At 51.6% G+C, this 15,533-nt stretch overlaps 1 protein-coding gene across 1 annotated transcript; it reads left to right on the top strand.

Annotated features, from left to right (window-relative positions):
* The first annotated feature begins 513 nt into the window (after nucleotides 1–513).
* LOC144136339 (uncharacterized) lies at nucleotides 514–14,333 on the top strand. Its single transcript, XM_077668588.1, has 2 exons — nucleotides 514–583; nucleotides 11,911–14,333. The coding sequence occupies exons 1-2, from the start codon at nucleotides 581–583 to the stop codon at nucleotides 13,888–13,890; spliced, it is 1,983 nt and encodes a 660-aa protein (XP_077524714.1). The 5' UTR covers nucleotides 514–580; the 3' UTR covers nucleotides 13,891–14,333.
* Nucleotides 14,334–15,533: the final 1,200 nt, after the last annotated feature.

The raw sequence follows: 15,533 nt of genomic DNA, 5'->3' as shown, positions 1-15,533 counted from the left end.
CATCAGTGCCCATCGGGCCACGCATAGGGCGTGTCCCCACCGATCACCTGATAGGTTGATGGACCGCTGCCCGGTGCCCGAGCTGGTCTCCAACAACAACAACAACAAAAAAGAACAAGGCAGCGATCCTCTTTCTCAAATTGTTCTTTTTTTTTTGTTCTCGTGATCACCACGTTGTTGTTCGGCGCAGCGAAAGGACGCGGCGCGCGCGCACCGGTGTTCGCTGGTCCGCCGGAATACGGCGACGCGAGGTCGTAATTGCGAAGAAGAAAGTGACCCTCGATGGCGACCCACTTAATATGGCTAACCTTCGTGGTGTGTCCGAGGTGGAAAGGGCAGAGGGGGAGGGGCTGGGCAGATTTATTTGTTGTGACAGGGGCGAGGGTGATCCGAGACGAGCAGCGGCTCTGCCGGGAGGAAGCAGCGAGAAGGCCGCGGGGAGAGGAGGAGTGGGCGGCCGGCGTGGAAAGTGTCTTCGGATGAGTGCCGGGTATAAAAGGCTCCGGCGGCCGGCCATGGAGAGGCAGACGAGAGCCGGTGGTTTCACCTGGATCACCCGAGGAAGTACTTGCCATCGACCATGGTGAGTGCGTGCACCGCGAAGCACTCGCAGCGGGGGCGGAGCCGACATCCGCTGTCGCCGGTCCAGGATGCGGAAGGAAACAGTGCTGTAGGCGTTGATCAGTTCATTGCTTGTCACTGGGTGGAGTAATATCCGGCGATCCCATACCCAAAGGCAGGCGCGTAGTTTCGCAGAACTAAGGAACGCGGACACGCCTAATTAAGGACGACATACGAGGAACGATGACGTATAAGGTAACAACTAATTCTCTCTTAGCGTATCCTTGTTAATGCAAACAATTGCTAAATCTGCCCGTAAAGTTTGCCAAATAGCCTCAATAACAGCATACTGAAGGAAATGAGGATTCAACGTGCCTTCTCTCGTTAGCATTTGCTTCAACCCGGAAGTGCTTAGGCTTAGGTCAGAATTCTTACGCGGAAAAGAGAAGACAAAAATTTGATTAAAGCCCTACAGATTTGCAATAGCTCTGAGGGCCCAGGAACAACCAAAAAGGTCATCGTTTCCTCCCTAGTCATATGGCAATACGGTAATCAACCTTTACAATGGAGGTTGGTTGGAGAAAAAAAAAGAGAGATGTGCTCTATGACCAAAACATCCATAAATTAATTAGAGTACCCCCAATACAATCATTATCTGCTCGCACCCCAAGTAATCAGGGATTTAAATTGTGTGAGAAGAAATTCATTATTATATGCTTCATCATTTGAACGCTTCTGCGTAAGCCAACAGGCAATCAAGAACATCTGCTTGTCGTGTCCGCTTGCAGTATCTCCCGCGATCAGGCCACCAGCATGTATCCTCCACAGATTTCTTTTAATTTGTGCCGCATCGCCGGCCTTAAATTTAAGAAGCGTCGTCCCTCTTCCTATAGGCAGAAAAGGCAAATACCCCGGGGCTCTTCGTAACCGCATCTGGGCTTCTTCGATCAGTCGCCTTTCTTGCTGCTTTGGCTACATACACTCTCTCGTATAAGCGGCGTAATTCCTACCAGGACGTTTCGGCTTACTGACGTGAGGTGAGTGGCATGCCATGAAGCTAGCTTCATGGGACGCGGGGATGGGACGCGGTCTCGCAGAGCTTGGCAGAGACCGCTCTCGCGAATGCAGAGAGCGGAACTTCTGCACGCTTTCGTTTAAACAGCGAACATTTTATCGGCGACAACATTTAGGAGGGAAGCGACTGTCCTGAACATAAAGATTTTAGATGAAAGTTCTTCGGTCTCTTTAGAGAGAAGCCTAACACCGGGCGCGTTATGAGGAAAGCGGATGTCTTCTTCTCTGCGCTCATTGTTGTTAACTTGACGATATGAACACAAGATTCCGAGTTGAAGTTCAGCATGGCTAAGCATACTGCATACTTTCAAAGACGAAGCTTAATACGTTGCTCTCACTTTATGCTCTCTACTTCTTTCTACATTTCCTTTATTTTTTTTCTCAGAAAAGAAAGTCAAAGCATGAAAAATGTAAACTTCTGTTTCCATTTCCTTCCGGAAGAGGAAGTTGAATCAAAGGTGAACCGTGCGCATAAACCGAATGGCTGCTGGTATGAGTCCACGTTCATGGGACTTTAAGGGCTAACGGAGCGTCAAACCTTTCATAACTAATATATTATGGCAATGAAGATAGTTCGAATGTGTCAAATTAGGCTTTGAGCGTATATTTGTACCAAAACAAATTGGAAAGTTAATGTGAGGCAATACGAATTTTTTTTAAGGGATGGCGTGTGGGTTTTCGGTACTGCTATTATTTTAGAATTGCTTCTAAGATCATTATTTTATAGGAGGGCATCTACGTGTTTATCTGAAGCAAATTTTGCGCATTAAGTATTATTCTTGATGTCAGCTTGCTTAAAGTCGCAAAATAATGAAACCTACGAGTGAGAATGCACGTGAACGTAGCAATTACTACGATGGTGTGATTTCTCGTGCACTGACCTTTGCATTGGGCGACTGCAGAAAAATTGCAGTGCACATCTAGACAACTATGCAAAAATTGACAACGCGATCATAAAACCTGATGCGAGACAGCTGCGCTAGCAGTTGGATCTACCTTCGATGATCACTTTGATGCTTTTACTCTAAGGCGAGGCTTCCCACATACAACATAATTTTTCTGGGACGTGAAGGTGGGTAAAAATAGCAGCGTGGGTGGGTGGGTTGCGTTTTTGGAAGGTGGTTGAGTGGGCAGCCTGTTAGTTAGGGGGGCGAGGCGGGGAGGTAGATGCTAGGTAGTGTTTCAGTAGTGCTGCTGCCTTTCCAACTACGTCTTTCAATTCTATCTCACCGTCGCTTTTTCGTTCCGATGCTGCGTGGACTTCTGTGCGTGGAGGCCTCCTGGAGGGTGGCGGTTCTGGAGGGTGAGATTGGAGTGAGGAGATAGGTGTAGCTTGCTTAGGGTGGAGGTCTCACTCGCCGGGGCTGCCCGTAAATGACTCCGGTATTTTCTCCAAATGCCACCGGGTTGATATCGCAACTGAGCGGCCGAGTCGTCATGTCTTCCGGACGTAACTCAGTGCGCCTCTAAATTGTAAACTGAGCACAAAGATGGAAACGCTGCTCTTCGTTTGCTCGTAAACGCGCAGCCAAGATTTCCTGGAATCAATTTATTTTCCGCATCACTAAGACACGCGGTATCTCGCTATGTCTTGGAGAATTTCCCATGTTCTTCTCAGCGTTATTTGCACAAAAAAAAAATCACTTGCTAGTTTGCTGAAACCAGAACATGCAGAAATTTTGTGACACGTTTACTTGCCTCACGCGTCCTAAAACGAGGGGGCTAGGACGCTCCTTAAGAGAGCCCGCGAAGCCCACAATGCTGAAACGTAGTGGGCCCGGCTGACATCGCGTTCCTGCGTGGTTAGTCGACTGCGCCAGAGCAGCCGCATCGGGCTTGCCGTTGGCGGTGCCCTAATAATAGCAGACCCTCCCCCACCAAAGCACCACTGACACCACGGTTATCTATATTTTGCGGTATCTTACATTGCGTACCAGCCATATACTTGAAGAAGAAAAGGACACTACTTGGAACGGGGGCCCAAATAGAGCGAAAAAAAATTCTTTACTGTCCAAACCGTGCCCTATAGTACCAAACACAAGGTCACAACCACGCAAACTTACCAGAACAAAATTCACAGGATCGTTTCCAGCACGCCTATAAAGAGCTCGGCCTCTATGATTGTTCGCGTAGTTTCACCTCTGCTTCCGCCACCAAATTTGCCCATGTTAAGAAGCGAATTGCAGCTGCATTAATTACGGCAGAACTGAAAATAACTGTCCGATAGCTACGACTGGTTTGACCGTGTTTCCATTATCTATCGTTCAGACCTGTCTTCGCTGCAAAGTGCGTCCAAAATGCGCCAAACTCTCCCAAGCAGTCACTGTGCGAATCGTCCAAACAACAGCTGTGGACGCAGGCGTGGGCTTATAGCGGATACAGTGGAAAGCACGTCGACATCTCTAATTGCAGGGACGCATTTGCACGCACAGCCCTCGCTGTAATAGCTCATTGGTCTGCCTGAGCTTTCATGGATGGTGCAGGCAACGATCGTTCACCCTTCCCGATAGTAACCACACCATCCGCTATGCAAACGCCCCTGACATGGCTGCGACGGAGTGGCGCCTTCTCGCTTGGCGGCTCCACCGCGGTCCGGCCGAGTTCAGGGCATACAGAACACGACGCCTCTGTACAGATGTTAGGCTGACATTGGGCGAGTGTACTTGCTTCCTCCCAGGAACTAGGGACATTGGCGATATCGACGCTGTTAGGCATTAATTTCAGTTGCTAATATTCAAGCGTTACGGTGGGTTAGAACACAGCCGCCTGTAACTAGCCAGGCGGAGGAGGCAGGGTTTAGCGATGGGTTTGGTGGTTAAAAGATTGAGCCATAGAGTGTGTCCGAAAATCGCTGTGTGGTAAGCTTTGGTGTGCGCAACGGAGGAGACTTTAATCTGTTTATTACTGGAGTTGAGTGAATTAAGTGGGCGTAAAAAAAGCTGTCATCACAATTGACAGCGCATGCCCTGTACATCCCTTGCACGACACTCCGCTTGTCCAGTGCAGTCCGGTGTGGAATGTCAGTCCAATTCCGTTCGCTGAAACCATGAAACTACTCCTGTTGTTGACAAATATGGGCAGATCTCGCCACAAATATTTCCTCTTCATTATACGAAGAAAACTTCGCTGCGTTTAAATAGAACTTGGGCATTCAACAAAATATTTTTTCTTAGGGAAGTTTTTGGTCGTCAAGTCACAGATTTGCATTATTATCCGTGTTACGCGGTATTTAAGTATAATAGAGACGATATAGATTGGTTCAGAAGAGTAATACAAACAGTAACCAGGACGTGCAACGTCCATCCGGCCAATTATGCAGATTACCCATTAGCGAGCCTCTGACGTTTCGTCTACTACGACAAGTAATCGCCAAATAACGAGGTAGTCACGGAAGTGTACCAAACAGTCCATGAAGCTATGACAAAGCGTGATGTACCAGCAGACCATAACAACGCGGACAGCGCCTAGCAGGCAGGGTCATGCGAAAATAGTTCACTTCCGTCCGCGCTTCCGCATTCGTTCTGCGTAGTAATCAGCTTCTATTTTTGCAATTTTTCCTCTGGCCAATTTCACCCTTCTGGCTAAACGTGTCATGTTACACGCAGCGCCCTTTGCACCAACCACGCATATCTTCCCCCTTGCGCGAGGTCAGCATCGCCTCTCTTCGATCGTGAGGTTGCTCGGTAGAACCAACAGCGCCAGTCCCTGCAGTGACCGCCAATCTTTTCATGCAGAAAGCCAAGGGCGCTCTCGCAGGGGCAAGCGTGGTAGCGTGCGCGCGGATGTTGCAAGGCCGCATCCGAAAATGGTCAGCGAACCTGCCCTCCCGGCCTCTTGCAGAGCACACGGAACGTCAAGTGGGAGGAAAGAACTGCCACAGACCGTTCAATCTTCCCTTGCCGGTCGTCTGGCAAGCGCCTTCATCTGGAAGGCGCTCCGTACCGTGAGCGCAGCGTAGCTTGCCTCTGCAGGACAGCGCTGGGATCACGAGCACAGTAATTAGGCGCTTCCTATAGCATTCACGACGCCAAGCAGCCGTCCGCCTGGGCGGCTCTTACTTCCGCGCTGCCGCTGGGGGGATCCGTACAATAGCGGGCGCCCCCGCCGGCGTTGCCGAGGCAAGGAGGCGCTCTCGAACAAGCTATGACAGCGGGCCGCCAGGCTGCTCTTTGGAAGGTCTCGCAAGGGCGTGCCGCACTCAGTAACTCCGGGGCAACACGACCAGGACACACAAATGTCGAAATCTGACGGGAATGGCCAGCAACTATTCGGCATATGCTGCGGATTTCAGCACTGGACTGACCCCTTAGGTAATGGCCATGTTCTAAAATAAGCGTGCATACATCAGTAGAGGAATACTTTTTTATGCAACCATCATCCAAAGTGGGCAGCCAGAGTCCAACAAAAGCGAGGCTGTGTAATCAAAAATCTGTGCGACCCAACACCACCACCACTCGGACCGCATGCGAATGCTTTCTCACGTCAGCCTGTTCACCTTCCGGGTTATGGAGCGCTACGTTAACCGCCTGAGAGCACAGAACTCCCGCAACTGAACTATGCAAGTTGTCGCAGACGTGCAGCGTCGTCTGAGAAGCGAGGAGGGGCTTTTGTGCACGGGAAGACCCCCCCCCCCCCCCCCCCCCCCCATGTGTTACGCTCGCAACGCACCGGGACCCACTTTCACTCTCGCGTAAACCTGTTCCCGGACGGAGCGGCAGTGACCCGAAAACCGCTTTCGGTGCCCCCCTCTCACATTCCCTCCGCATTTGGAGAGCATTCACTTCCGCCACCAAAGCCGAGCGTAACGCCGCCGTCGCTACGAGGGGTGCCCCGTAGGAGAGGTCGGCACGGCAGGCGGCGTGCTTGTCGCACTGTGCGCTGTCGAGACCCACAGGCACCGCTAATATTTGTGCTCGGGTGCGCGAACTCCGTCGGCAGGTAGGGGGCTCTCAGCGTCCGTCCGTATAAGAATGATGGCGCCGATAATTCGGTGAGTGCGACTTCACGTGGCCGGGGGGCCCTCCTAAAGCTCAGAGGGTAGTCTATGGCGCCGTCCATGATTGTGCGCATGCACTAGAACTGATCATGTTCTCAGCTCTATATTCAGCGAAATGCAGATGACGAAATTCTAGCCTTGTTTGCTGAAGCAAATTTCACTTGGTTTTCATTAGGGCAGCCGCATTCCCGCGCTCAACGGTTGCTGTCTGCTCGACGCGCCTAACGGCACGTTTTCCATTGTCGTCTTGGTGGGTCCGCTACTTCGCCGACGGCTACAAATCTTTCCCTGACGCACACGGGGCTATCTCCGGTGGCCAGTTAAAAGAGCTTAATCGCCCAATCTCGCCGAGGCTGCAAGAGGGCGCGTCTTCTTTCCGCCGTGGCTACTTTTGTACTCGCCTGCGACACGCGTAGCAGCGCAGGCGAGGATGGAAAAAGGGGCCAGTGATGACGGCGCCCAAAGCAATTTGCTGCTGTGCGCGCTTTCGGGACTCGCCAGTGCACTGCTTCCGGTCTCTGTCTCCCTTGTTTCCTTTGTCTGCCTCACAGAAAGCGTGCACTGGAGGCGCGCACGACGCCATAGTCAAGTGCTCTGCTTTAGAACGACTCGGGCTGTAGAGCATTCCGCAGCACGTAGCTTCCGCCTCGAAAGGAAAAGAATACGCATAAGAGCAGGGGTGGGGTCTGGGGGGGGGGGGGGGAATCGCGAGTGGCGCTTCTACTGCATTTATTTGTTTTTCGCCGTTCTTCGTACAAGAGCTGCAAAGAATTCTGGTGTTTATCTTCAGGGGCACCTGTGAAACGACTTGATCGTTTTGTCAGCACCGTATAACGTAACAGTCGCATCTGCACTCCGTCTCTTGAAAGCCATGCACCGATATGTGAAACCACCAAGCAGCTCGCACGTGTGAGGGTTCTCCTGCGATGGGTGCCACGGCTACCATGGTGGTCCACGCCATAAACACGTGCCGTCAATTCAGGCAGACGGCCGCCATTGCTGAAGATCGTTACTGATATCTCTATTCCGGTATTTATTTCCATGTAGAGCTTAGCTTTGTTTCTTTGTGACCAACAGGGTTAAAAGTTAACTTCATTCAGGATATTCCGTAGGCTTACTGATTCCTGTACTGTCTTTTTGATTCTGGTTAAATCGGCGCTACCGAGCAACTTTTTCAGGGCCCACAGCTTAGAACAGACGCGCCTGATGCTTGTACAACGTGTTTCGTTAGACGTGACGATACTCTTGCTTTCGTGCATGACATAGGTCAAAGAAATCCCCTGTCCGCAACCGTTTCGTCGAAATCAGGGAACTGGAGCGAGAACAAAGTGAACCTGAAAAATGAACTGCTCATGGTGCAGTGGCGTTGAAGGCGTGCTTCAATGCACGAGTATTGCAATCGTGGATGAACATTGAACGTAAACATAACATTTTAAACACACATTGAAGGTTAGGATCGTAACTAATAATCACATTTCTGTACAGCACGCATTACGGCGTCCCTGTGAAGCTTGAGTCGAGGGAGTACAAAAAGATATTGATTAGACGAATGATATTGAGCACGTTAGCTAATGAGCGGAGCCCAATCAATATCTGTAAGGAAAAGAGCTTGCGGGGACACTTAAGTTCCGCCCTAAGGGTACTCCCCGATAGCGCTAATGGGTTATTGCCAATATGTGCGGAATTGGTTATTCTCTACTTTACATTCATAAATCCCTCTCCCGGCGCAGTAGTGCAGCGGTTAAGCAATGCGCCACTACCCCGGCAGGTGGCCGTTTCAAGCACAGCTAACAGTGCGATTTGTGAGATCTAGGTTGCTCTTCCCGAACGCCCTCTCGCTTCCAGTATTTAACTACATTGCCACCTGCCACGGTTGGCAGTTTGCTTCTCATTTGGTGGGCAGGTTGCCACCAGCCACAGTGGACAGGTTTTTATGACGTCACAAGGTTACGCGAACTAGATGCCAGGTGGCCCACCTTATTTATCGCTCACAACGCCACCGACGACGCCGGATTTCCTGCAGAACGGGTGCCTTAACGTTATCGCGTTATAAAATGTGTTGAATTTGTATATTTTTCTGAGCGACAAAATGTACATGCTTTTGCATAGGATTAGACAGTCGCAGAACAGCTGTATCTTCTGAATACCAGTGTCGCTATTTGTCGTTAATTGTAACACTAGTGCTTATTGTGCAACAACTTGCGGCCTTGACTGAAATCCCTGTGGAGCCAGCCATGCACACGAGAAGAGAGGCATGCGTGTCTATTTCAGTGCGGTGGCGTGCCGCGTGACTTTTTTTTGTCCGCTTGTACTAAAAGCCGTGGTCTTAATTATTCTAAACCAGAACGCTGTTAAAATTTTTCTGGCATGAAATAAATGGGGAACGTTTTTGGGGTAAATTCCAGCGCTTGAAAGAGACGTAACATTGATTATGCGAATCGCAGTGTAGACGAAGGCCGAGGGAAGGAGAAACGCTTCCCCGCGTCTCCTTTATTCGCCCGCCGTCCTCTCTGTCGTGCGCTACACTCCGTCTCAGCAATGCAATACCTACTTGGCCAAAGGGGTGTTTAACTGACCACACTTGGTCCCGAGGAAATTCTCTTTAATTTTTTATTCAAAATTAGATATGAAACGGAAGAAAAAAATTGGCGGTGGTTTAGCTTTGGTTAAACCTGGAGTGACGCGATAGCTACAGCTGGCCGAGTGAAACTTGGTCACGTGACCAACCACGTGGCGAACCACGTGATCAGCCACGGCGCCGCGCCGCCGGCAGCTGCTCCACACCACGTGACAGCGTGGCGGCGCAGCCACAGGGTTGCGCGCCGCCACGCCGCCACGCTGAAGGCTCGAAATGCTACCGTAATGTAGTTATCGCTACAAAATTCATGCTAGCCGGGGCATTTGCTATCGAAGCTTGGTAGCCAAAATAAAAGGGACATGGAGAGGACAGGGCGAAAGCACGAATGTTTTTTTCGGCTACTCACCATCTATAAACGCAAATTATTCATTTCTGCGATGACGAATTATTTCGAAATGCTATTTCTTCGACGGGCTTTCATTTCCTGAGTAGATAATCTGTATACATACTGCACGTCGAATATATCCCGTGAAAATGAAACGTAGCCATGAACAATTAAGTAGGTTGTTGGAAATGTTTTTCATGTTCTGCTTTGCAAAAATGAGCGGCCGGACGGCAAGATCAGCAATGGAGGGAATACTGGCGTCTTTTTTCTGTGCAGGTCCTATCTTTTGTCGGCTAACTTTCCTACGAACTCGCGAGCACGAAGTTTACTTCAGGCGCGCATTCTACTGTGCTTTCTGGTACTAGCTTGTTTTCTCCTATTAACAAAGTCCTTGACGTTAACATCACTGTCTGCTTGCTCTCTATGACGCGTTTTATTTGTGAGTTGTGACGTATTCCACACCATCAATTACTCTCCGAGATTTTGCTGTCGTTCTTCCTTTTTTCCATTGCAATCTTCACGTGGCAGAAGGTCTGGTCAAGTGTCGAAGCGTAGGACAGCTTGAGAAACATCTTGAGCTCAACAACAGCATTAACGGAATTATTGTTGATAGGTTCAGAACCGGAGATGCTACACCGCGCCAGACGCAGAACACTCGAGCAAGGCTTAAAGCTTGGAGAGCTCTTGCACCGTATTGGCCAGAAGTAACCTGGCTGCATGGCTTGCTTCTCACTCGTATTGTGGAGCGCATACGGCTCCTTTAAAGATCAAAAGATCTTGAAAGATGTGTAATAGGGTTCCCCTTACGTGTTGTCTTTTCTTTCGGTCCCTTGTCGAATTTCGCGCTGGTCGTCAGTATGCTCGCCTTACCTTACAGAGATTTAGAGCTTGAGAGATGGCATAAGGGCTCCATTTTACGTCTGAGAAGTACACCATGCAGCCTGGTTACTTCTGGCAAAGACGGTGCATTTCCTCGCATAAATCTTGCGAGATGCATGCATTAACAAGCTTCACAGATCAAAGGAATAACGAGAATTAGCTCCCAACTTAACGTCGCCTTTCAGCTGCAAAAAAAAAAAAAAAGCTGTTCAGTTGTGTGGAGCCTTTACAGTTCAAGCAAACTCAGCCCTTGTCCGACGCTCGCACGGGATACTTATCCCAGAGTTGTGCAGAATTTTCTTACGCCATAGTGGGGTGTATTAAAGCTATTAGATCCGCCGGGGTTTCCCGGTGATCATGGCGTTCTACTACTGAGCATGAGTTCACGGCATCCAATCTCGGCCCCGGCGGACGCGTTTGGCAGTCAAGGACACCAGGAAGTCAAAATTGATCCGCAGCCTCCAATTAGTCGAATCTTCCACTGTCCACCCTTACACTTCTTCCGTCAACCCTTGGACGTCAACTCTTGGTGGTGCTTGATTGCACTTTGTGGAATTCCCTTAACTAATCAATCAACTTTGGGAATCTTAGACATGCCAAAACGAGAAATTGTTGAGGTTATTTTCTATTTCACAATATTTTCATGAACGCAGCACCGTTTGTTACTTGTTTCATGGAAATGTGCCAGCCTAGGCCGGCTTGCGACATAGCGGTGCCTAATTGTAAAGCTGATCGCACTAGCCGAAAAGTCTCTCTACGTAGAATGCTGTTTTTGCCGCATACTGCTACTTTTATATGTTTACTTTTTTCTCTTATAGTTCCTTCCTGGTTTTTCCTTAATGTCTTACATATGTTTTGTTTTTGTTTTCTATTCTCGTGAATCTTTGGTAATCCTTTGAAATATTACACACATGAGCACGCTTGCCTGCAGCGCTGCAGCGACGTTCTGAGGAAGAAATGAAGTGAAATAAAAGCGAAATTGGGCTGTCGTCACGGCGCTCGAGCGTTTGTCGCTTGTATGTATAAGCGGGTGTTTTAGAGCACGAATGCATGATCCCGAAACCCAGCACCTAGTTTTAAATTTTCCTTTCTGTCCTGCACAGTGCACCACTCGAGAGCTCATGCGTAGCTGTTCATGGCTATACGCTCTTCATCAGAGCACTGAACCTTACGAGAGCGCAACCCACCTACACTAATTATTTCAATGATGACGAATGATTAGAAGCAAATTAAAGTAATTGATCGCGCACAAGTTAATATTTGTGTCCGGGCACTTACGTGCGATAGGGGACAGGAGGGAAACACGAACGTAGGCAGGACGCGCAGGGCTGCCAGCGTTGATGTAGCGCGATATGTTGTGTTTGTGACCCATATCTCTCGCACGCGGAAGATTTTCCCGCGCCTCAGAAGTTCTCAAGGATGTGCCGATACTCGCAGCGTGCTGCTGTGGCGTTCCTGGCCTCCCTGGTGGGCGTCTCCCTGGCGGGCAACATTGGCGGCGCTGGCGGCGGCGGCCGGTCGCACGGGGGCGGCGGCTACTCGGGCGGCGGAGGACTCGGCGGAGGAACCCTGGGCGGCTACGGAGCTTCTGGCTATGGTTCTTCTGCTGGCAGCTACGGCGGCGGCGGCCTCGGCGGCCATCACGCTGGCGGCTACGGCAGCGGTCTCGGAGGCGCCGGCCCTGCTGCGGGAGGCGCTGCGCACTCGACTTACGGGGACGGATCCTACTTCGGCGGTCCCTCCTCGGGCAGCTACGGCTTAGGCGGCGCTAGCTACGGCGGAAGCGGCTCTGGCGGCTACGGTGGTGCAGGCGGCTACGGTGGTGCAGGCCACCACGGCGGCTACTCCACTGCCTCCGGTGGCGGCGGTGCAGGTCATCACGGTGGTTATTCGACTACCTCCGGTGGAGGCTATGGACCCGGAGGCGGCTACGGTGACAGCGGTAGCAGCGGCTACGGAAGCGGCTCAGGCGGTTATGGCGGCGGAGCTGGTGTCTACGGTGGCGGTGCCGGTGGCTATAGTGGTGGAACCGGTGGCTACGGTGGCGGGCTCGGCAGCCAAGGCGGAGCTGGAGGTGCTCTCTCAGGGTACTCAAAGTCTAAATCCAGCAAGCTATCGGGAGGTGGATACAGCGGTGCGTCGCTCTTTGGGGGCGGTGTCCTCAGCGGAGGCATTGGGGGAGCCAAGCTCACCGGCACCGGGGGCTACGGAAGCGGAGGGACCGTCACCGGTGCTGGACTCGTCGGTGGGGGCTACGGTGGCGGCGCCGGCAGTGGAGCGGGCCTTGGAGGCACCAGTGGAGCAGGTTTCCCCGGCGGGTTCTCAGGCAATGCAGTGACTATCCCGGCCAAGGTGATTGTTCTTAAGGTTCCCATATCTGATAGCGGTGCTGGCGGCTCAGGAGGCGCAGGGGGCTTCCCTGGTGGAACCCAGGGCGGTTATGGTGGGGCTCCAGCGGCAGGCTTTGGACCATCGGGTGCCGGCTACGGAGGTTCCACTGGCTACGGGCCCTCATCGGGAGGTTACGCAAGTGTAGGCCCTACTGTGTCTGCTGGACTTGGTGGCCACCACGGTGGGTACGGTGGCAGTGCCGGCGGGATCTACGGAGGCAAGGGAGGTTACGGCGGTACAGGGCTCGGCGGTGGTCTTGGTGGTGGTCACCATGGAAGTGGTCTTGGTGGAGGTAGTGGCGGCGGTTTCAGTGGAGGCAAGGGTGGTTACGGAGGCAGTGGTCTTGGTGGCGGTCACCATGGCAGTGGTCTTGGTGGCGGCGGACTCGGTGGTGGTCTTGGCGGTGGTCACCATGGTAGTGGTCTCGGTGGCGGAATTGGCGGCGGACTCGGTGGAGGCAAAGGCGGTTACGGAGGCGCTGGGCTCGGCGGTGGTCTTGGCGGTGGTCACCATGGTAGTGGTCTCGGTGGCGGCATTGGTGGTGGGCTCGGTGGAGGCAAGGGCGGTTACGGAGGATCGGGATTCGGCGGAGGTGGAAAAGGAGCACATCATGGTGGTGCCGGAGGCAAGGGAGGATTTGGTGGGGGCCACCACGGGGGTTTCGGTGGTGGAGCTAAGGGTGGCTACGGAGCTGCCGGCGGCCTCGGTGGCGGCCTTGACGGAGGCTACGGTGATGGCCTTGGAGGAGGTGGTGGTCTTTCTGGCGGCCACCACGGCGGCTATTCTGGTGGTGGGCTCTCCGGTGGTTATGGGGGCTACTCGGGAGGAGGAGGCTACTCCGGGGTCGATGGCTACGGATCCAGTGGTGGCAAAGGCGGCTCTGGGGGAGGACATCACGGTGGTGGTGGTTATGGAGGCAGCAGCTATGGTGGCTCCAAAGGAGGATTCGGTGGTGGCAGCTACGGTGGTTCCAAGGGCGGCTATGGTGGTGGTGGATATGGTGGTTCAAAGGGAGGCTACTGGTGATCATACTGTGCCCCAACCATCGACCTCCTTCCTGCAACAACCCATGCCTTCTTCCCAACAGGGATTCGTCGAGCAAAGTGGGAGGTTGTATTGTTCATTTTGTTATTGCAGCATTTTTGTTAGCGTTTGAATATGATGAGCTGGCGGCGTTTCTCTTCAGCTCTTCTCCGACGAAAAGAGTGAGCTTTTCGTGCTTTGCAGTTTACTGCAACTTGCAAAAACCTCTTGCTTGTACAGGTTTTTCAGCGCATGGTATTGAAAGCTGCGTTACCTATGCTGTATGTTTGAATGGTTACCTAACGATCTCCAACAGTCCTCAGTACTCTGGGGGCTAGAAACGCATTGAATAAGTATGTGCAATTCTAAAGGTTGTGTTATATTGTGTGACTGTGTAATTTAACTGTGAGAAAATAAAACTTGTGACATCGTTCATGCTTCCTATGACTCGTACCTCTCCTTGCCTTAAGCTTCACGTGTCTACGATCCCCTTCAGTCAAGGCAGTGCCGCATATTGATCTCCAGGCCTTTATGGTCTCATGGACCGTTTGGAACGCCAGTGTCAGTTGAGTTATGCCAGGTTTCAGGTATGATTTGGGCCATGGAGGTATGATTCAACTCAGTACATGCTTATCTGCTTCGGCGCATCATGACGTTTTTACTGGTGTTTTAAAAATAGCCCGGACGCTTTTGGGGGAAAAAGCTAACCAGTGCAGATTTTTTGTGCGAGGTATGTGAGTATGAGACAGTAAGTGATAATGTGGTGGAATGGAGGAAATATATTTCCTGCTATTCCGAATTCTATAGGTGCGAAGTCAAAAACAGAGGAGGGGGGCGGGGGTGCTCATTCGCGAAATGATCCAAACAATGATGACGGCACACACGGCTGCCACATCCACTTAACTCCTTTGCCATTGCCACTGAACGAACACGAACGATTCGGCAGGTTCATTGGTGAGGGGCTCGGAAGTAGATGTAATAAATTGGCCTTTTGCAGGAGGGTGAAGACCAGGGTAGAGTGGCCGTGTTCCCGAGCTGGCACTTTTGTACATATGTGCACAGTTGTCTGCCGTTTGGCTGCGGAACTGGGCATACACACGAGACAACGGCACCAACGATGCGAAACCGGAGGAACAAGGCTAATACAGACAACACTGTAACATGAAAAGCGGAGGTTATGATGGCAGAAGCAGAGAGCTATGCTCCAGGGTTCCGACCACATGTACTAACGGTGGAAGTAGAAACAAACCATGATTTGTGTCCGATGTTCAAGAGTATCAAGAACCGGTTCCAGCAGCCATGGCAACTGGCCCACGAGCAATAATAATCAGGCAAAGTGCACCGATCGTTTGCTCGAGCGTCGTCTTGATTTGGTCGCCTGCTGTGAACTGTTCTGGCTGATGCACAGGCGGAAAGTATTCACCCGAAGACGTACATGATTGTAGAGGAGGCTACGCCGCAGCGTCCGGCTAGATGCCAGCTAATAAAGGTGATAATGAATGGGGTCTGCAGTGGCTTCTGCACAGCGAACTGCTCAACCTGTTCCGCCTTGAAGTTGGGTCGTCAATCAGCAAAGGAAGACTTGCTATGCCGCTTACTTGCGAGTCTTCCGCGGCGACGGATCGCGATTCACCGTGTTTGCGGTC

Source organism: Amblyomma americanum, chromosome 6 (assembly GCF_052857255.1).
Source record: "Amblyomma americanum isolate KBUSLIRL-KWMA chromosome 6, ASM5285725v1, whole genome shotgun sequence".
Classification (NCBI taxonomy): domain Eukaryota; kingdom Metazoa; phylum Arthropoda; class Arachnida; order Ixodida; family Ixodidae; genus Amblyomma; species Amblyomma americanum.
The sequence above is the reverse complement of the archived record's forward strand: the minus strand, read 5'-3'. Positions and strand labels throughout refer to the sequence as shown.